The 23,255-nt window shown below is 39.2% G+C and overlaps 1 protein-coding gene across 3 annotated transcripts in view; it reads left to right on the top strand.

Annotated features, from left to right (window-relative positions):
• The window catches only part of VPS13A (vacuolar protein sorting 13 homolog A), a gene marked incomplete at its 5' end in the record, with an annotated part of 243,652 nt that overhangs the window by 88,624 nt on the left and 131,773 nt on the right, over window positions 1–23,255 (top strand). For all 3 annotated transcript variants that reach the window (XM_014586627.2, XM_014586628.2, XM_014586629.2), the window contains 7 exon segments: window positions 12–165; window positions 1,642–1,758; window positions 1,837–1,940; window positions 5,077–5,244; window positions 7,240–7,544; window positions 14,988–15,135; window positions 19,920–20,070. In XM_014586627.2, coding sequence (XP_014442113.1) covers window positions 12–165; window positions 1,642–1,758; window positions 1,837–1,940; window positions 5,077–5,244; window positions 7,240–7,544; window positions 14,988–15,135; window positions 19,920–20,070 — 1,147 coding nt within the window.

Below are 23,255 nucleotides of genomic sequence, written 5' to 3'. Positions count from 1 at the left end.
TTGTTCTCTAGGTTAATTTTTCCTCTTTGGACATTCATTTACACACTGAAGCACTTCTGAATACAATAAATTATCTGAATAATATCTTTCCACAATCAGAGGAGAAACCAGCCTCAGTGCCTACTGTGGAGAGTGAAGACAGAGGAGATGTCATTAAAAAATTAGGTATGTTTGTTTAAAGCTCAATCTCAGAATTTTTTTTTTCCAAGTAGACAATAAATTTAGGCTCTAAGTTCATTAACTTGTAATATTGGCTTCAGAATCCTATCACCTGGATTGATACCTAGAAAAATTCATTATATAGTAGGTTCACTTTAGAAAATACTGGTAAAAGAAACCCATTACTGCTGAAGAAAATATAACTTTTGTTTGTTATATAATAGATTTTAGTTGAGGACTGTACAGTAAGTGTATTTGATTTATATTAAAATTCATGCCATTAATAGCATGATGATTTTATGTTAGAAAGATGTGAGTAATAGGCCCTGCTGTGGTGGTACTGCCTGTAAGGCGCCACTGTGAGAGGCACACGGGAGGCTGGATTCAGTCTCCTGACCAGCCTGCGTCATCCAGGCATGGTGACGTGTGTCTGTAATCCTGGCCAGCTGGGAGGCCAGGGCGGGCAGGAGGATCATTGTTCACATCCGAGATCCTGTCCACACCTTTCTCTCTTCCCCTCCCTCCCACTCTTCCTCTCTCCTTAAAAGAAAGGTAACTAACAAAATCAGATATGTATTTATTCAGAGTATTTTTAAGCAGTGAAATGTTAGTTTTTATAAAGATAAAATCACTCACTATCTTTTTTTTTTCTTTCTTTTTTTTGGAGAGGTTTTTGCTCTAGGGCACATGGCGCTCGCCAAAAAGACAGAGAGAGACAGAGAGAGAAATCATCCCCCCAGGGGGGATGGCCACGCCTCAATCCCTTCTCCTCCATTCTCCTCTCAGGATCTTGGGTACTCAGGCACACACACACACCGGCATGAGTTTAAGCCACTGGGTCCAGGACTTGAACCACGGTCGACTATGTGGGAGTCCAGCAACAGAGCCATTACACTAACTGCTGGTCCCAAATCACTCAGTATCTTTTGCACTTCATAACAATTTAAGATTTTATAGCTGTGGTTGCTTAGTTTCAAATGTTTAGTCTTTTCTAATAGTGCTGTTTCTGGTGTTTTTTTGTTTTGTTTTGTTTTGTTTTGCTTTGCTTTTATTAGCTTCATTGTCTTTTTTAGTATTTTCAATTTAGAAGAGAATATTTTAGCTCGTCTTCAGCTGAATTGCATATTATTAGGTTTTCTCTGGTATTATATTTGTGATGATATTGCAGTTACTTTTTTCTTTTAATGAGAGAGAGAGAGAGAGAGAGAGAGATAAGGAAATAGGTTTTCGGCAGAGTCTCCCCATCACAGTCCTCCTGCTCCAGCCTAGTTAGCGAGGACCACAGCATGTAGACCCCTGCCAGGCCTGTTTAGACTGGGCCAGGAACCAAGCCTGGACCTCCCCCGCAGTTTCAGCTTTGTGCAGTGGTCCCTACCCTGCACCGCTGTTGTTGGTCATCAGTTACTAATCATTTATAAGTGTAGTGAGGTAACTGCTTCAAGTTTTTTCTTGTGTTTTACAATATGATTTTTTTTTTTGTAGCTTTAAAACTATCCACGAATGAAGATATTATTACCTTGCAGATTTTAGCAGAGTTATCATGTTTACGGATCTTTATTCAAGACCAGAAACGCAACATTTCAGAAATTACGATCGAAGGTAAAAATGTTCTGACAAGATAAATTTGAAACTATTAAATGAAGGAAAAGTCAGTTAGTCATCCTTCTGTTCCCTTAGGGCTTGATTCTGAGATGATTATGAGGTGTTCAGTAACGGAAATCAATGCAAAGCTGAGGAATATAATCATTTTGGATTCTGATATGACAGCTATCTACAAAAAGGTAAGAATGTGTGTTTATTAAGTATTAGGACATCATTAAATAGGCTCTTCCTTCAAGAGCGGGCATCACAGGTATCAGGAAGATGGTTGCTGGATTTCAGCAGTGTAGCTTATTCGCATGGGGTGTAGAGTCAGGCATAAGAAGGGTCGTAGCTCTGTTCCTTAGTATGGGATGTTTGTTAGATGTAAAGTGAGGTTTACGGTGTCTCACAAGTGACGGGAGTGTTAGTAATGCTCCTGGAACTATTTTTCAGGGGAACGCTGATAAATACCTTTTACAGAGTTTTTGTATTTTTGTTCTTGTCTTCAAATTCTCTGAAGTTTATAATGCATTTTAAGTATCAGTATCAATGGGTGTGAAGTCTAATCGAATCAGTGATGATTTTTTTTTTTTTGGGGGGAGAGATTTTCACTGTAGAGCGCGTGCGCTCGCCAGACAGACAGAGAGAGACATAGAGACAGAAAGCGAGAAATCACCCCCCAGGGGGATGGTCACGCTGCAATCCCTTCTCCTCCATTCTCCTCTCGGGATCTTGGGCACGCACGCACACGCGCCCGGCGTGAGTTTTAAGCCACCGGGTCCGGGACCCGAACCGCGGTCGACTACGTGGGAGTCCAGTGACATAGCCATTACGCTAACTGCTGGTTCCCAGTGATGATTTTTTTGAAGTTATGTTCATGGATGCTTACTAGAATAGCTGTTATAACGTATGAGCGTCCTTTGAACTGGATAGTTTGTGGCTGACAGGAAGGTATTTTGTTACTGGGTATAATACGCTAAATTTCCATAAGCAGATACTGTTGTAGGGTTGGGCAGGTGGTTGTTGAATATTGAGGCATCTGGGTAGGACTATCAAATGGAAGGAGCAGGGAACGCTGAAGTACTGTTGAGTCAGGAAGTCAGCATTTAGAATGTGATAGGAAGAAAGGAACTAGATGAATAGATCTATAGATCTAGCTGGTAATACCAATGACATAATGCTAATTTTTATGGAAACAAAAACCTTCATTTAAAAAATAAATTTATTGATTTATATGTAGTTGAGATAGTGAGGTGTATATATATGTGTGTGTGTGTGTGTGTGTATATGTGTGTGTGTGTGTGTGTGTGTGTGTGTATATACACACATACATACATACAGTGAGTGGCTGAGTAAGGGTCAGGGGAGAGCAGGGAAAGCAAGCCACCAGGTCCAGGATTTGAGCTGCGGTCAGCCACGTGGGAGTCTGGCGCCCTTAACCACCATGCCACCTGCTGGCTCTGGGAGAATGATATCTTTAACAGGGTATTTTTGGCAGTATCTTACCATTTCAGGATCCTCCTGCCCCAGCCCCCGAGTTGGCCAGGACTACAGGTGCGCTGCTGCATCCAAATTGTTCAGTTAGGTTGGGAAATGAACCTGTCCTCCTGTGTGGTCCCAGCCTTCAAGTAGCCGCGTCTTAGCATGTGCCACCAAAGCCAAGCTCCTTAGTTTTTCTACTTTCTTATGACGACTTAATGTGAGATAAAAATTTCAAAAGATCAAAGGGGCATGGTTCATAGGAATAATGAGATTTTTCGGAAGCCATGGTTTGATTTGCTTTTATTACTTTCACTTTTGAAATTCTAGTATTACAGGTCCAATAGATGACGCAATGGTTAAGGCGGTAGATGCCCACATGGCTGACCATGCATCGAGTCCCAGACCTGGAAGCTTAAATTCATATTGGCATGTGTGCGTGTGTGCCCAAATCCCGAGAGGAGAATGGAGAAGGGACCGTGGCGTGCCCATCCCCGCTAGGGGTTGTTTTCTCACTTTTCCTCTGTCTCACTCTGGAGACTACATGTGCTCTATGGTAAAAACCTAAAAAAGTAAAATAAAATAAATTTATGGTATTACAATATTTAAGAGGTAGATTATTCATTTTGTAGGTTATCTCTTTTTTCTTGTTGTTGGAGTTTGGAATGGCCCCCTCTCTTCAGCTTTGTATATCTGAGGCAGAAGTAGAACTGTAGATTTCTCTTCAGCCCGAGCTGCTTGAGACCCAACCTTGAGTAGTTTGCTATACCTTCGGTTTCTGAGGATTCTTGGTACTGTGGTTGGAACAGATTTGCCCGTTGATGGCTCATTAGCCCTCTGCCCTTTCTTCTAGCATCTTGGACATAGCTGTAAACCGAGCTAGTCAGTACTCGATCCATCTTCCAAAATCGATACCATTTCACACCCACCGTTGTCTGCACTATTTCTGAGCAGTATTACAGAGCTAGGGATTTTAACCAATGTAGATAGTTCCTGGTTGGCAATTAAGAAGACTCTTCAGGGCCGGCAAGTGGCATGGTGGTTAAGAGCTTTAGACTCCCACATGGCCAACCGTGGTTTAGTTCCAGACCTAGTGGCTTGCTTTCTCACTTTCCCTCTCTCTCTCATTCTGTACCTCTCTGGTCAAGTTTAAATAAATAAAGTTAAATAAAATAATTTTATTATTATTATTTTATTTATTCATTCATTCATTTTAATTTGACCAGAAAGAGAGAGAGAGAGAGAGAGGGAAATTGAGAAAGCAAGCCACCAGGTCCAGGACTCAAACTGTAGTTAGCCACGTGGGAGTGTCCAATGCCTTAACTACCACGTCACCTGCTGGTCCTCATTAAAATAATTTTTTTTTTTAAAGATATAACTCTTCACAAACTTATAAGGAAAGGAGGTATAGAAGTAGGAGGATGTCATTTTGAAGAGTCTGGAAAATATGTTTCATTAAGTTGTGGCCATACAGTGTTTTCTAAACTTTGACAGGAAGCCTAGAAATACATTCATATGGCGACTCAGTGCAAAAGTATATATGCTAAATGAAAAATGCATACTCTGTTATTTTTGTTTTCCATTCCCCATTAAAACGTACTAATGGCCAGACCTACTAAATTTATTTTGTGGCCCATGAAGGGAGCTGCCACCGCCAATTTGAAAAATCTTGCAATGTACGTTTTAATAAAACAGAATTGTTGCAACATTTGTATGTAGCTTAAATACCTGGAAGATTTTCCAAATATGTGTCTATGCTTTGTTATTTTTTTGCTTTGTTTTATTTTTGTACTGAAGGCACATAATTTCAAAAATGGATTGAATATATAATTGAAAATTGAATTTTCTCTTACTAAGGCTGTTTATATCACCGGAAAAGAAGTTTTCAGCTTCAAAATGATTAATTACATGGATGCAACTGCTGGTTCTGCATACACAGATATGAATGTGGTTGACGTTCAGGTTAATTTAACTGTTGGTTGCATCGAAGTAGTTTTTGTCACAAAATTTCTGTATTCTATATTGGTAAGTATTTTAATAAATTATTTTTTATATTAGTTGGAAATTATTTACTATATGTCAAATATACATGAGGTATAAAAATTTGAATTCTTTGCTTGATTTTTTTTAATGATTTTCATACTTTTCTGGATCCCATTTATTATAATGGTTGAAATGTGTAGTACCTTATTTATATAACATTTTCACATGGGAATATTCCGGTTAATTGAAATATATATTTTGTGTGTTAACATACTAAATATGTATACATTATATCGTGTATCTTATGTATTAATATTTTATACATAATTGTCTGAAGGCTTGTATTACTGACTTACCTAATTCAAAAGTACTGAATAGGGGCTGGCAGGGGCTTGATTCTTAAGGTGCTGGACTCCTATGTAGCAGACCATGGTTCTAGTCCTGGACCTAGCAGCTTGCTTTTTTCCTCCCCTCCCACCTCCAGTCAAAATTTAAAAAACATAATAATTTAAATTAAATAATTCTTTAAAAATTGTAAAAAATACTGAATATATAATCAAAGTTTGTTTTGGTTGCTGTCATCATTAAGATAATGATGTTTTTAGAGCCAGCATGTGGTGTGATGGGTAAGGCACTGGACTTCCCATATAGCCAACCATATTCTGAGTCCCAGACCTGGTGGCTTGAAACTCATGCCAAGTGTGTATTCAGGCATGTCCAAAATCCTGAGAGGAGAATGGAGGAAAAGGGATTGTGGCATGGTCATCTCCTACTGGGTGTGATTTTTCACTTTATCTCTCTTTGTCTCTTATGGCAAAAATGTAAAAAAAAATTTTTTAAATGATATTTTAAATTATGTGACTATCAAAGACATTCAAGTGTAAGATTTAATTCCAATGACTACTCACTGAAGTGTTTGAATTCTTATTTCTGCTTTTTTTACTTTTTCCCCCCCCCCCCCCCAGCCTACCCCCTTACTTTCAGCTAGTATTTTTCCATGTGACTATCACACCAGTCTCTGTGACGTCACTGCTCATTGTTTTGAAAATGCTGTCTCTGAGTTTTGGTATATGTAACCAGGTAATCAAATCTCTGTGTAATAGAGGAGTGTGGTAATACTTATAATTGAGGCTATTTGTGTATTTACTTGGGTATATTTGGGGACATGGAGCCTTCCTTTCTTCTCTCAGGATTTAAAGTTGACCTAACTAATGTTTTGGCATGTTTTCAATTCAATTACCATGTAATATGCCCTATAGCCATAAAATCATTTTTGTATTCGAAGACCTAAAGGTGTCGAATTTATTTACATAACTCACTGAGCCCTGTTGTGATAGTCTTATACTTAGAAATTAGTGATAATATGCTATTTTTAACCCTGGAACATGAAAATAAATAAATGTCTAGGTAATTTTATACACACACACATATACATACATACATATATATACACACACACATATATGTGTGTGTATGTGTGTGTGTGGAAGTTTTTGCCTTAGGGTATGTGTGCTCACTGGAGAGACCGACAGAGACAGTGAGAGGGAAAATGAGAAATCACCCCCCTGGGAAATGGTCATGCTGCAGTCCCTTTTCCTCCATTCTCCTTCTGGGATCTTGGGCTTGCACGCACACGTACTTGGCATTCATTGCAAGCTACCAGGTATGGAACTCGAGCCATGCAGGTGGCCCTGTGGGATCCAGCCACCTTAACCATTGCACCACTGGCTGGCCCCAGTATATTTTTTTATCTGTTTTGCTGTTACACTTGTGCACTCGCCGAAGGGAGGTGTATCAAGTGGTAGAGAGAGAAAGTGAGAAACCATCCTTCGGGGTGATGGTCACACTGAACGCCTTCTCTAGAAATCTTGGGCATGCATCACAGTTCTGGTGTGTTTTTCACACCACCAGTGTGAGACTCAAACTGTGTAATTGGCCATGTGGGATCTAGCCACTGCAGCCACCATGTCAATAACTGGCCCAGTAAGTCTTATTGCTCAATGTAACCTTAAGAATGTAATTCTGTTATTTTTATAGGCTTTTATAGATAACTTTCAAGCAGCTAAACAGGCGTTGGCGGAGGCGACTGTCCAGGCGGCAGGAATGGCTGCTACTGGTGTCAAAGAACTGGCACAGCGGAGTTCCCGGATGGCACTGGATGTGAACATCAAGGCCCCAGTCGTGGTCATCCCACAGTCACCGATTTCTCAAAATGTTTTTGTGGCTGATTTTGGACTAATTACAATGACAAATACATTCCATATGATAACAGAGAGCCAGAGCAACCCCCCACCTGTTATAGATTTGATAACAATAAAGCTGAGTGAAATGCGACTCTACAGGTAGGCTTTTTATAAGTATAGTTGTGTAGAATGCAGAATCATTTTTTCAAATGATATGTAATAATTGTATGTGTTTGTAAGTTATAATGTGACTTTTCAGAATATAATACACAATGGTTAAATCAGGGTAATTAGTATACCTATCAGCAATTTGTCATTATTTTGTATGGGAACATTCAAAATTCTCTTTTTCAGTTACTCTGAGATATACAGCAAGTTTTCATTGACTATATTCACCTTACTGTATTAGAGAGATTTTTTTGGGTTTTTGTTTTTGTTTTTTTATAATATGATGATTTATTTAACTTGGTTCTTGGCACAAAATTTAGAACACCAATTTGTGCGGATAAACTCCATTTGTAATGGCAAACACAGATTGCAGGTAGCCCTGGAGCTGAGGAACAGCTTTGATTTTTGGTAAAATTTGCGAGTCCATAGCTTTCTGATTAACCTTGTGCTGCTCTGAAATCTCATATTTCTCCTTCTCTGTGTCGAAGATCTCACCTTCCTGGTGTCCCGCAGTTTCTTTTTCTTGAAGTAAGCATCGGTAAGGTGCTTTGGGATTTTTACTTTGCTAATATCAATTTTCGTGGAGGTGGCAATGACGAATTTCTGGTGTGTTCTACGCAGTGGAACTCAATGGAGGCCCAGCGGTCCAGTCACAAGTAGCAAGCCACTGCTCAGCTGCTTCAGGAAAACCACTCTCTTGCCTCTGTGGCGTCCAGTGAGGATGATCAGAATGGTCCCAGGAGTGATGCTGGCTCGCAGCTTTCTCACATGCCGACTGAAGGGTTTTTTGCCGTGGCTCAACAGCTTTCGAGGCACATCTTCAGTAGGATAATACCTAGGCATTTTGTGCAGTTTAACCAGCCGGGTACCACCATTCTTGTCTCTACCAACTGGTTTTGTGACAGTCGCATGAACCTTCTTCTTTTTCTTTTCAATCCTGTGTTAGTGGCCGAATATTTCCTCTTGTACATAGCCTTCCTGGAATACACGGCAGACCGGGAGTATCGGCCAATGCCCTGGACTAGGATCAGGTTTCGACTGCAGTGGGGCTTCCCCTTCTTGGGCTTTTTAGCCCTGGGGTCACCTTTTTATTTTTGCCACTGGCATCAGCCTTCTTGGCTTTAGGTTTCTTCTCCTTAGTATCCTGCTTCGCAGCTTTTTCACCTGCCATCTTGTGTAGTGGGAAAGAGAAGATTTTGTTGTAGGATGCATGTGCTTGCTAGAGAGATAGACTGAGACAGAGAGACAGAAAAGAAGAAAGAAGAAATCCACACCCCCCCACCCCCACTCCAGGGGGCTGGCCATACCACAATCCCTTCTCTTCCATTCTCCAGTGGGGCTTTTTTGGGCATGTACACACATGTGCCCAGCACGAGTTTTAAGCCTCTAGGTCCAGGACTCAAACCACGGTTGACTATATGGGAGTCCAATGATATAACCCTTATGCCATCTGCTGGTCCTCATCCTACTGTATTTTATAATGTTAGAAATTATTTCTTCTATCTCTCTGTAATTTTGTTTCCATTAACCAACATCACTGTATTACCTCTCTCCTCTGTCCTTTGCAGCCTCTAGCAGTCAGAATGCAGTCTTTCCCTTTTTTTTAACATTTTACATTACTCTTTGGTGTCTTGGTGAGATTTTTATTTTGTTATGACTACACTTAATTTTGTGATTTCTTTTTTCTCCTCCAAGTATGTTATAGATCATCGATTTTAGTCTTACAACTTTAAAAATATTTGAAAATTGCTCCTGAAGTGATTTGGACTATTAAATTTGTTATTTCTGGAAGTATTTTTGTACTTTTTCATACTGCTTTATAATTTATAAGTCAATGGAAGCAATGAGGGATTTTCTAATACATGTTTATTCAGTTTGGAGATGTGGTATCATCCAAACCACTCTGTGATCTTTGTTCTGTGGAGCTGATGTTCTAGTTTAAACAAAGAATAGAGTTTTACAACCTTATATAGTCATTGGGCACTGCATTAGGAAGTGGAGGAAGAAATCAATGTCCAGATAGTTCTAGAGCTTTTATTCTGTATCCTCTGTATTTTGTGCTATTTCTTAACACTCCTATTGGATTTAGTGTCTTTTCCACCTTCAATCCACCTTTACTTACAGCTCTCACTTGCCCTCTTGTTTCCTTTCTAATTTTTCTTTGATTTCATTCTATTACTTGTCTTTTTGCTTTTATATTTGTCTCTCTCTCTCTTTTTTTTTTGCTTTACTAACTCTCAATCTCTACTTACTAGCCTTCAGATTTATGTCATTTCCTTTGCTTACTTTAGGTTTAATGTCTTTTTTTCTCTAGGCTTCTTTAGGTGGTGTCTGAGATTGTAGATTTGAGACTTTTTACTCATCGGTGTTGTAGTGCTGTAAATGGGGTGCAGTAAATGGGGTGCTGTCCAGAATGCTGTTGATCGTGAGTTCCTGTTTGTGTATCTCTGTTCTCTCTGGCACTTTATCGTATGGTGTCCAGCTGCTCTGGTCTCCCTGTACTCTCAGCTCTGTCTTCTCCAGGGGAGTTTCCTGACCATCTCCCGGGCTCCTTGTCCTTGTGCCACAGCCTGTAATTATCTCCATGCAGTAGTAAACTGGGGCGATCATAGGACTCACTTTGTTTATTTTTTCTCCTAGCTCTCTAAGAAGAAAAATGAATTACTGTTCATTTCTTGATGTTATATGTCTTGAAAAATATTTTTTAAAATTATTTTTAAAGATAATTTATTCCATGAGAGAGTGACGAGGAAGAGAATGGGGGAAAGAAAGGATGGAGGACACCCCCAACAGGGTGTTCATATGACGATCCCAGCCAGCCAGCGTTCTGGACATGCGCGCATACACCTGCTGTGTATAGTGAGACATGGGACGAGAACCTGGCACTGTCCTGTATGGCACTCGCATCAGATGTGCTGCTTCACTGCTGTACTGCAGCTGGCCTGGAAAACCATGATTTTTTCCTTGAGAGGTTTTTGGCTTAAGGCTCATGCTCGCCAGAGAGAGAGAGAGAGACAGGTTGACAGACGTTAGAGGGAGAGTGAAAAGTCAGTGCCCAGGGGGGGATGACCACACTGTGGTCCCTTCGGGATGACCACACTGTGTTCCCTTCTCCTTTATTCTCTCCCAGGATCTTAGACACACACACACACTTGAGTTGGGTGTGAATTTCAGCTACCGGGTCTGGGACTCAAACTGAGGTTGGCCATGTGGGAGTCCAGTGATTTAACTGCTATGCCATCTGCTGGCTCCTGAAAAACCATTTTTTGTCTGTTTTTCTTTTGAGGGGGAAAAGAGAGGGAGTGTTTTTCAGGTAGGAGGTTAAATTCATTTTATGGTCCTTATCTTGGATGGAAGGAGACATTTCCATCAGTTGAGTATTGGAGCTTTTACTGAACACCTAGTATATCCAGGAACTCTGCAAGAAATAGAAAGATTCCTCACAATAGTGAGGAATCTTTGTAAGGAAATAATAGTGCCTACCTTATTGGGTTCTAGTAGGTATGTTTAATTAATGAGCTGATTCATTAATTAATCACCTTTGTATTTTTACAAGATTGTAGAAAATAGGTTATAACTTTAAGCTTCAGGTGTTTCAATAACCTTAAGTTTGAATTGTGTAAAACTCTGAATAAGCTAAACAGTTGACTATGTCTATATTTAATCATATCTTGCTTGATTTCAAGAGATGATAAATGTCAATTAGGTGTAGGTCTGTACTAAAAATAGATTTTTAGGGAGTCACACAGTGGTAGTGCTTAAGGCATTGGATTCCCACTGTGTTGACAGCAGTTCAAGTCATGAACCCAATGTCTTGAAAATCATGCCAGGCGCATGTGTGTGCATGCACAAAATTCCAAGAGAAGAATGGAGGAGAAGGATTGCAGAGTGACTATACCCCCTAAGGGAACCCAATGTCTTGAAAATCATGCCAGGCGCATGTGTGTGCATGCACAAAATTCCAAGAGAAGAATGGAGGAGAAGGAATTGCAGAGTGACTATACCCCTAAGGGGTGATTTCCCACTTTCCCTTTCTCTGTCTCTGTCTTTCTCTCAGGCAAGTGCACATGCCCTATGGGGGGATAACTGCAGTTCGAATCCCAGACTAGCAGCTTGAAAAGCACACCAGGGGCTTGAACGTTTTCAGAATCCTGATAGGATGGGAAAGTAGAGGAAAAAGGATTGCAGCATAAGCATAGCTCATTGATGGGTGCTTTCTCTCTCTTGTGAGTGCACGCATCCTTCCGTGATGAAAAAAGTAGATTACTTTAAGAAGATTTCTCTGTAGAGAATTAATCATTATTTTTATAGTCAATAAAGGTTTTTTAAATTGAGAACAAATAATAAAAAATACTGATAATCTTAGATTACCCAAAGATAATTACTATTAATAGTTTTATATATTTGTTCCAGATAATTATTTAATTTAAGCAAAATTAGAATGACATTGTATGTTTTGTTATAAGTGACACATATTACTGTAACAACATGCTGCAAGTATTTTTTCATGTTATTACCTTTAGTACAATTTCTTTCTAAATATATATTTTTTATTTTCAAAAATCCATTTGCCTTTTGGTAGAAATTCTAAGTTTATTCTAATTTTTTTGCTGCTACATATAACACTATAACGATGACTATCTTTGTTCATTAATACTTGTGTGATTGTCTACTTATGTCTTTGGAGTAATTCTTTTTTTTTTGGAGAGGTTTTTGCTCTAGGGCACGTGCTCTTGCCAGAAAGACAGAGACAGAGAGACAGAAAGTGAGAAGTCACTGCCCAGGGGGGATGGCCATGCCGCAGTCCATTCTCCTCCATTCTCCTCTAGGGATCTTGGGCACGCACACACGCCCGGCGTGAGTTTAAGCCAGCAGGTCCGGGACTCAAACTGCGGTCGGCTACATGGAAGTCCAGCGACATAGCCGTTATTCTAACTGCTGGTCCCGAGTAATTAATTTTTAAGATAAGTATCTAGAAATAACATTATTTAGTTATAGATTATAACCAGTTCCTTCTAAAATATTTGATATTTGAAAATTCACTTTAGGTATAACTTCTTAGAAAGTAGAAAGACAAATAACGGGCCTGCCCTGTGGCCCAGTGGGTAAAGGAGCTAGATTCAACATGGCCAACTGTGGTTAGAGTCTCAGCCCCAGAGGCATGGAAGGCATACCAGGTACATGTGTGTGCTTGCCCCAGATCCCAGCAGGGTAGGGAAATGGAGGAGGGAAGGGATGGTAGAGTGACCATGTTCCATCAAGGGGTACTTCATCTGTTGGTCTCTGTTTCTTTCTTTGCTTGGTTTCTCTCTGGCAAGGGCATGTGCCATCTGGCAATTTAAAAAAAAAAAAAAAAAAAAAAGAGGGCCAGCAGGGGGCATAGTGCATTGGACTATCATGTGATTGACCATGATTTGAGTCCTGGACCCAGCAGCTTGAGACTCACACCAGGCACATGTGAATGCTTGCCCAGAATTCTGGAGGAGAATAGTGAAGGGATTGAGACATGGCCATTCCCCTAGGGAATGATTTCTCACTTCATGTCTCTCTGGTGAGTGCAGTCACCCTATAGCAAAATTCTCAAAAAAAAAAAAAAATTATTAGGTGTTTGTATTTTTGATGACCTATACTATTGTTTATACATTAATCCAGTTTCTTGACTACAGTTAGCCAGATTTATTGACTGTGTGATGAATACCAGTTATCTGGCCTATGTAGTAGCAGTATAGCAAAGAATAAAATAAGAGTCCTTGTCCTCATGAAGTTTTCTTTCTAATTGAAACCATAAAGAAGCCACTAATCTATCAAAATGCAACATATGGGACCAGCAGTTAGCGTAATGGCTATGTCGCTGGACTCCCACGTAGTCGACCGTGGTTCACATCCCAGACCTGGTGGCTTAAAACTCACGCCGAGCATGTGTGCGTGCGTGCCCGAGATCCCGAGAGGAAAATGGAGGAGAAGGCATTGTGGTGTGGCCATCCCCCCTGGGGGATGATTTCTCGCTTTCTGTCTCTATGTCTCTCTCTGTCTGGCAAGCGCATGCACCCTATAGTGAAAATCTCTCCAAAAAAAGAAAAAATGCAACATATTAAATTGATAGAAAAAAATTCAAGGTACTTGAGAGAGCACACAGGAAAGGTATCTAACCCAGATTGTGAATCAAACTGATCAGAAAAAATTTTCTAGAACAAATAATCTCTCTCTCTCTCTTTTTTAAGAATTACATATTTAATTTTTTTTTTTTTAATTTGACCAGAGAGAGAAAGAGAAAGAGAGGGAATATGAGAAAGCAAGCTGCCGGGTCTGGGACTTGAACCACAGTCAGCCAGTTGAGAGTCCATCATTTTAACCACCATGCCATCTGCTGACCCTGGAAAATAATGTCTTGACACAACAATTAGGTTTATTGCAGTTTGTCCAGAGAAAGAAATTGTCTCAAAGATATTTACAAAGTTAATGATTCACATATTTTTTTTACAGAGAAGAGTTCAAAACAAATGGTTAATGATAGAAGCTTAACTTATACTATAATTGTAATGCATAGCCTTGGAAATTGTATACTGCGATATTTCCTATAGGGCTTTTAGGTTCCTTAACCTACTACCATTACACAAAACTTACAGGAATACATGCACGTGTAAGTATAGTTTCTCTGTTGTCCATAAATAAAGTGGCTTAGTACCAGACATTCTGAGAGCTCACTGATGACATCTGTATTTCTCTCCTAGTGAGTGGTTAAATGATGGCTAAAATTCTACAGTCGTAGTTTTATAACCTAGTTAAGGATTTGCTACCAGTTAGAATATACGTACATTCTTTAGGAGTGAGACATGAGATTGTCAGTCGACGGTATGTGACTTTCATGGTCACATTGTCACTTAAAAGGGTTCGGTGACCTGCCGTTTCCTTCATTCCTGAGCAAAAGTCCTAACTTTATTTGGTTGGAAAGGCGAAGAAAGTTCAATTTAATATGGACTTGTACATACTCAGTTATTTTGACCCACAGAAATAGAAATGTTATGTGATGCAACTTTGTAATATGTGGTGGTGTACTACATGTCTAAATGGGCAAGTTAAAATGTTTTTAATAATAAGGTCTTATGTTTGTTTACAGATTATATGTAATAATTATAATTTTAAAAATTCTGTTATACAAATCGTATATTTTCGGTTCTTTTAAAATTGATATTGCAAAATCCTATTTAAAAATTAATCTCTCAGTAACACAGGAACACTTCAGTTTTGAAAAGTCACCTGGGTTTCCAATGGGATGAGACATCTTTCATTTCGACACTTAAAAAATACCTGGTAGATTTTACTCATTGCTTTTCTGCTATTTGTATATAAAATAATAAATTTAAGCTAATCTTTTAAACATTACTATCTGAATGTATGCGAAACACTTCAGTACAATTTTATTTCTACTTATAGGTCTCAATTTATTAAAGACAAATATCAAGAAGTACTGGATCTGTTATTGCCATTAAATCTTGAAGTGGTTGTGGAGCGAAATTTATCCTGGGAGTGGTACCAGGAAGTTCCTTGCTTTAATGTAAATGCTCAGCTAAAACCCATGGAGGTAACTTTTTGGATTCTTGTTGACTTTTGTTTTGTCTGTTAAAAAATATTTTTTGGGAAAATAAGGTTTTCCCGATAGAATTTATCATCACCTTAGCATCGAAATAGTGGCTGTATTTACTGAGAATTCCTTAAAGGTTCTTCATTCATTCTTATAACAAACATATGATTGGCTACTGTACGTTGAGCCCTCTGCTAGATCCTGGATATGCAGAGACAAAAAAGCTGTGACCTTGTGTGTGGCTTCATGGAACCTACCAGTCTAATGGGTGGTGGAGATGGTGGCCTGGAAGGTATAGTGGTTAGATGGTAAAGAAGTAAACAAACATAGTTAACGTGGTTAAACATTTCCATAAAGCCCATCAGGGAAACATACTAAGCATGATGTTATCAGTAGTCAATCAGATATATTAATGAAGACTCTAACAGGTCTAGACTGAATATGGTATTTAAAGTCATGGGAATATGTGAGATAACCTTTAAAAAGAGAATATAAAGGAAGAGGAAGTCCTGCATGAGTGGGGAGGTCGAAGATGAAAGTCGCAAATGGTCAGCGCCGTAGGCGTAGCTTTCCTGCCCTGTCGTTGACGTTGCTTCACAGCTCTCTAACGGAACTGTCCTCAGGTTCACAGTTTTCCCTCTTAACTCTGTGGGAGTCAAAACACATACTTTCCTGAAGTGCCAGCAACATAATATTCTTGACTGAGAGGTTTCTTTAAGAAACCTTAACAAATCTTCTTCTTCCCATCTCTAGTTTCCCTTTCTGTTTCTCTCCATAGGAATTTTATTAAAAAGAAAAAGTAATTTTTTTAGAGTTTTCAGATTTAAAGTCAAAATTATATTCAATGTTTAAAAGTATCGGGGCTGGCAATTAGCACGGTAGTTAAGGCTTTGGACTCCCTACCAGTCTAATGGGTGGTGGAGATGGTGGCCTGGAAGGTATAGTGGTTAGATGGTAAAGAAGTAAACAAACATAGTTAACGTGGTTAAACATTTCCATAAAGCCCATCAGGGAAACATACTAAGCATGATGTTATAAGTAGTCAATCAGATATATTAATGAAGACTCTAACAGGTCTAGACTGAATATGGTATTTAAAGTCATGGGAATATGTGAGATAACCTTTAAAAAGAGAATATAAAGGAAGAGGAAGTCCTGCATGAGTGGGGAGGTCGAAGATGAAAGTCGCAAATGGTCGGCGCCGTAGGCGTAGCTTTCCTGCCCTGTCGTTGACGTTGCTTCACAGCTCTCTAACGGAACTGTCCTCAGGTTCACAGTTTTCCCTCTTAACTCTGTGGGAGTCAAAACACATACTTTCCTGAAGTGCCAGCAACATAATATTCTTGACTGAGAGGTTTCTTTAAGAAACCTTAACAAATCTTCTTCTTCCCATCTCTAGTTTCCCTTTCTGTTTCTCTCCATAGGAATTTTATTAAAAAGAAAAGGTAATTTTTTTAGAGTTTTCAGATTTTAAAGTCAAAATTATATTCAGTGTTTAAAAGTATCGGGGCTGGCAATTAGCACAGTAGTTAAGGCTTTGGACTCCCACATGGCCAACTGTGGTTCAAGTCCCAGAACTGGCAGCTTGCTTTCTCACTTTCCCTCTCTCTCTCCTGCTCTGGTCAGATTAAATAATAGTAGTAATAATAAATTAAAAAAAAACATGATAGTATCAACTGAAAATCTTTAAGCTCCTAATGTGTAAGATAATATGGTTGCTTTTAACTTAAGGATTGCAGATGGAAAGTATCTTCCTTTTTTAAAAAAAATAAATAAATAAAAAGAGAGAGAGATTGCTATAGGGCGTATGTGCTCTCCAGAGAGACAGAAAGTGAGGAATCACCCACCAAGGGGGATGGCCATGCCACATTCCCTTGTCCTCCATTCTCTTCTTGGGATTTTGGGCACGCACACATACCTGGAATGAGTTTAAAGCCCCTGAGTCCAGGACTTGAACTGTGATTGACTACATGGGAGTCCAGTTATGTAATCATTATGCCATCTTCTGGTCCCTATTTTTTTTAAGATACTTTTTTTTTGCTTTAGGGTGTGTGTACTCACCAGAGAGACAGAGAGAAACTGAGAACTCACCCCCAGGGGGGATGGTCACACTGTAATCCCTGCTCCTCCATTCTCCTCTTGAGATTTTGGGCATGTTCACATGTGCACATGTGCATGGTGCAAGCTGCCAGTTTTAGGACTCAAAGTGCAGTCGACCATGTGGGAGTCCAGCGCCTTAATCATGATGCCACCTGCTGGCCCCCATTTCTATTTTTTTTTAAAGGCTTTTGCCATAGAGCACATGTGCTTGGTGGAGAGAGACAAAAAGACAGTAAAGAGGAAAGTGAGAAATCACCCCCTGGAGGAATGGTCATGCTGCAGTCCCTTCTACAATCTCCACCTGGGATTTTGGATACATATGCACAAGCACCCAGCATGATTTTCAAGCTGGTGTTCTGGACTTGAACTGCAGTCAACCGTGTGGGAGTCCAGCACCTTACCCATTATGCCACCTTCTGGCCCCAGAAAGTGTCTTCTTAAGATACATATTTGAAGTTGTTATACTGGTGAGACAGACAGAAACTTATAAAATGTAAGCAGCACATTCTGCCTAGCATACTGGGGAAATCCTTACCCTGCTGCACTCAGTTATTAGGCAGATTTCTGTGGGGCAGTGAGGACAGTGGTTTCCCTTGTTCTTTCCAGGAATGTCCAGGCCTGAGTGCCTTCTAAGGCAGAGCTGCCAGGATGTAGTTGAATCCTCCCCAGCCCAGTCCTGAGTAGTTGGAAGCCGTTGTTGCTCACCCAGAGCCTAGTTATTTGGTCTCTTCTGGGCCTCATCCTCTGTGTCGGCAAGTCTTTAGAATTGGTTCCCGGAAAGGTTAGTCTGATGCATTCAGATCTAGTGGCGTAGACTGTGATCTCTGACCTGTCAGATGTCGTCATCTGTTTGGGACTGTATGCACAGTGTGTCCTCCTGTGGACGAACATTGGATCAGCAGCCCCAGGATCCTTACGGTGCTTGCAGCAGTTCACACCAAGCTGCTGGGACGAATGGAGAGTGATGATTTATATCAGTATTTGTGGGGCATTGACTATGTATGTGCTAATTAAAAGATGTTGGTTTAGAAGTTATGATAAATTCTGTCTCATGAATTTATGTGCCTACTGCATAATAATCATGAAGTAAGTGACATGAGTGAAAGAATGGATGAATGAAGTAAATTAGAAACATAGGGCAGGAATAAAGTACACATAAACTCAATCTTAAAGCACTGTCATCTTTGAAATGTGGTCTAAGAAAGTCTGTACAAAGAAAACTTAACTTTTGTAGGATAAAACTTATTCTTAGCATCTTAGCAACTAGAAATATGTCAGAATTTTAAAAAGTTCTGACAGATTTAGAAGTGAGTCAAAATGAATAAAAACTCTTGGTTAAAGATACCACTGTAAACCCATGGGTATTTTTAAATTATCACTGTTGTGTTGAGGTTTCCCAGAGAAGCAGAACCACTGGAGGGGCGGGTGTGTGGGTGTGGTGAGAGTGAGAGGAAGGGAGATTTATTTGAAGAAGTTGATGCACTTGATTATAGAGGCTAGCAGGTTTAGAACCTGCACGTGGGCAGCAGAATGGATTCACAGGGAAAAGTTGGTGTTGCTGTGACAGTCGAAGGCTGTCTGTTGGCAGAATTGTGACTTGGAGGAGTTCAGTCTTTTTCCTGTTGGAGGTCTTTAGTTGATGAATGAGGTCCGCCCACATCATGGAGGGTGCTCTGCTTTACTCAGTCAACTGATTTAAGCGCCAGTCTCATTATCTAAAAACCTACCTTCACAGAGACATCTAGAAAAAGGTCTGGCCAAATGTCTAGGTGCTGTGACCAAGCCAGGGTGACACATAACGGTAACCATCACAGCTGTCAAGACAGGTATTATGCTCTTGGTTTTAGACTAAATTTGCAATACATGGGCTTTTAAGTCAGCCCTTCGGGTAAGTTCTATTAAGTACATATGAACTTAAACATGTTACTTAACTATTTAACTTCTGCTTATAAATTAGGATTATATTCTGTACACTTAGGACGTTTGTGAGGTTCAAATAAAATCGTCATGCACATTGTGAATTATTTTTCATTTTACAAATATAATATCATGTTTTTGATTTCTTCTTTGTAACATGAGTTGCTTACTAACCAAAAAATTAGAAATAGCCAGTTGATTACTTAATGATGAACGTTCATACGTTCATTTTAAAGGTTTAGGATTGCTGGGACCAGCAGTTAGCGTATGACTATGTCTCTGAGCTTCCATGTAGTTGACTGTGGTTCAAGTCCCAGATCGTGTGTGTGTGTGTGTGTGTGTGTGTACCCAAGATCCCGAGAGGAGAATGGAGGAGAAGGGATTGTGGCGTGGCCATCCTCCTGGTGGGTGATTTCTTTCTTCCTGTCTCTTTGTCTCTCTCTGTTTTTCTGGTGAGTGCACATGCCCTACAGCAAAAAAAAAAAATAAAAAATAAAAAAAATTAGGATTGCTCTTTTATTTGGTACATTCCTTACAGTAGTTCATCATTCATAACTCCATTAATATTGGCATCTAATTTAGGTCCATATTTTTCAAGCTATCCAAGATTGCACAGTCATTTAGATTGAATATTCATTTAGTAAAAATCTTTTACATGTTAAAAATTATTTGTTTTGTAGAAGATCAAAATGAAAATGTATTATTTCTTATATGAGAATTTTAACTACATGAAATAGCAATGTTAAAAAAGCATTTTTTTTCAACAGTTCATTCTTAGCCAAGAGGACATAACAACTATTTTTAAAACTTTGTATGGCAACATATGGTATGAAGAAGGTGGTAGTGCCGTACCCGCTGCATCGAAAGAGCAAAGCAGCGATACTGTCGGAAATGCTAACGCTCTGTACCCGTCAGAAGGTATGTTCTTAACCTGCAATTTCTTCCTGCCTTCCCGCCTTCCTCTTTTCCTTTTCTGCTTCCCTCCCTCCCCCTCTTCTCCTCTTTCTTTCTTCCCCTTTCTCTTTTTTTTCTGCTTCCCTCCCTCCCCCTCTTCTCCTCTTTCTTCCCCTTTCTCCTTCGTCCTTCTTTTTCTCTATTTTTGAGTAAAATAGGATTTATAAATTTTTTTTTAATCGACTAATCCCATTCAGGCATCTTTAAATTGTCTATTAGTCATTCTGTTGACTTTTTTCCCCTTTGAGTCAAAGTTGCTAGTCCTGTTGCAACACAGTTTTTCCATGTTCACTGTTGTTTCACCAACTTTCTTATAGAGCCTCATTTTCCATTTCTTCTTCCCTTCTCAAATTCCTAGTCCAGCTTATGTCCTAGATGGAATATTTCATGTTGATACTAGGAATGTCAAAATATTAGAGATGTAAAGAAAGGGTGACCATTAGTAGATGCTGGATTTTAACAAATATTCGGAAGATAAATGAGTGAAACAGAGTAGGATCCTCAGAAAGAGGCTTCACTCAACGTTGGACCTGTTGTGCTCTGCGAAAATGCCTGAACTCGGAGTCACACACACCTCGGAGTTCAGCACCAGAACGGAACATACAGAGCTGGGTCAGTTAGGGCTGTTTGGATTATTTTGCTACACAGGAAAAATGTTTTCCTGTGCAAACATGTTTTCATGAAATATGAGAACAAGAACATAAGTTTTTAAATGTTTCAGGAAAAAAAACGAAATAGACTAGCTATTAAGAAGCTTGGGGAAATTGATTGGAAGATTGCTCTGTGTGTGTATGTGTGTGGTTGATTTATCATCAGTAAAACTGGATGGGGTGGGATGGATTTCATTAACAAAAGACAATGGGACAATATATTCAAAATTCAAAGGAAAAAAATATTTTTTTTTTTTTTGGAGAGATTTTCACTGTAGGGCGCGTGCGCTCGCCAGACAGACAGAGAGAGACAAAGAGACAGAAAGCGAGAAATCACCCCCCAGGGGGGATGGTCACGCCGCAATCCCTTCTCCTTCATTCTCCTCTCGGGATCTTGGGCACCCACGCACACGCGCCCGGCGTGAGTTTTAAGCCACCGGGTCCGGGACACGAACCGCGGTCGACTACGTGGGAGTCCAGCGACATAGCCATTACACTAACTGCTGGTTCCCAAAGGAAAATTATTTTGAAGCTAGGATTCTTTATATGGATAAACCATCTTCCAAATGTGAAAACAAAATAATTCTCACATTTTCAGTGACTCAGAGTTTATGGGTATGTGACTCATACCTATTCCTAAAGAAATTATTATAGTTTGAAAGTTTATTCCACCAAGACAAAGAATCTGGGAAAGAAAAACACAGGGTTGGTAAGCAGTGGGTCTATGCAGGAGAACAGAGAAAAGGAATCCCAGAATTACCTGTGTGACTAGACTAAAAAGTAATTGGTTTTCATTGAAAAAGAATTTAGAATGCTTTGAGGCAAGAAGAAAGTAAAGCCACATAGGAGAATATAAATTCCACATAGTATTTAGGATGAGGAATTAACTATATTGTTAAGGTGATGTAGAGAGAAAGACGTATTTTCTGTCAATAAGATCTCTCTAGTATATACCATGGTGCAGAAGTCGGAATAGACAAAGTTTTACAGAATTTTGAGCCATCATTAGAACATGAAAATAATTTCTTCATTTTACACTCATTGACACATTGTTGGATCAGAGGCAGAATTATAATAAACTATAATTTCTTCATTGAAAAATATTGACCAGTCTTACATGAGCAACCAAGGAAGGCTTACTATGTGAATAACAACGTGAATGTAGTTGTGATAACATAGAAGCAAAGACATAACACCAAGCTGGGAAGAGAAAGATGGGAGAGATGAAGGAAACGATAGGGGTTAAATAGCAGGAAGTGTAAATAGAATGTCTAAAATTGATGACACAACAGATAGAGGCTTGAATGTACTATTATTTTAATTATTTTCTCCTGGAAATTTTATAGATATACAGAAGAAGTACAGGGAATAAGGTTATGAACACATATGTACCCATCACCCAGTTCCAACAATTAGTATCATATAGCTGCTTTAGTTACTTCTATAATGCTGCTATTTTTCCTTCTTCCTGTAACCCACTAGCCTACTAGGTTATATTTTAAAGTAAACCTCAAAAGTTATGAAATTAATTAATATTTATATATATGCAATAAGGACTTGGCTTTTTAAATGTAGTCACAGAAATATCACTTTTAAATACTAACAGTGTGGGGCCAGCAGGTGGTGTGGTGGTTGGGGTGATGGACTCTCACATGGCCAGCCACGGTTCAAGTCCTGGACCTGGCAGCTTGCTTGCTTTCTTTCCTCTGTCTCTCTCAGTGAGTGCACGTGCCCTATAGCAAATTCTATAATAATAATAATAATAAATAAAATAATTATGACAAAAAATAACTCGCAATACTTCCTTAACCATGAAAATGACCAGTTAGGGTTCATGTATTTTTCCTGATTATCTCATAAATTTTTCTTTGCAAGTGTTTTATTTTTCTTAATAATGATAAAGGTGTCCACTAACAAAATATAACTGTTGTAAATATGTATGTACCTAATAACAGAGCTTAAAATATATGCACAAAAATTGACAGAACTAAAGAAGGAAATACATACATGAGAAGGGCTTCAAAAATTAATATAAAATACATTTTATTTAAAAACTGCATAAATTTGTTTTTCTTTTGCACCAAAATGAGCTCATACTTTGATTCCATTTTTCCACGATCTTTTTGAAATCCCGACATAGTTGAATTTTCTTTCTTTAATTAGCAAAAAGGCATATGATCAGAGAGAAGGAAAGTGAAAAGCACCCCCCAAGGGACACTATCACAGTGCAGTTCCTGCTCCTCTGTCTCTGTCTCCTGAAGGAGAGAAGAACCCATCAGCATAGACCTCCAGTGTGTTTCTCAAGCCCCAGGGTCTAAGACTTGATAGTGCAGTTGGACATGTGGGATATAGCTGCCTACACCACCATGCCAGCAGAAATCAGAAAGAAATATGGAAGGATTTAAATGCTGTCAACAACTTTGACCTTATTGAATATTAATACAACACTCAACAAATAAAAGCAGAATACATTCTTTAAAAATTAATTGACAATTATTG

This window comes from Tupaia chinensis, unplaced genomic scaffold (genome assembly GCF_000334495.1).
Source record: "Tupaia chinensis unplaced genomic scaffold, TupChi_1.0 Scaffold000147_1, whole genome shotgun sequence".
NCBI classification, from domain to species: domain Eukaryota; kingdom Metazoa; phylum Chordata; class Mammalia; order Scandentia; family Tupaiidae; genus Tupaia; species Tupaia belangeri.
The sequence above is the reverse complement of the archived record's forward strand: the minus strand, read 5'-3'. Positions and strand labels throughout refer to the sequence as shown.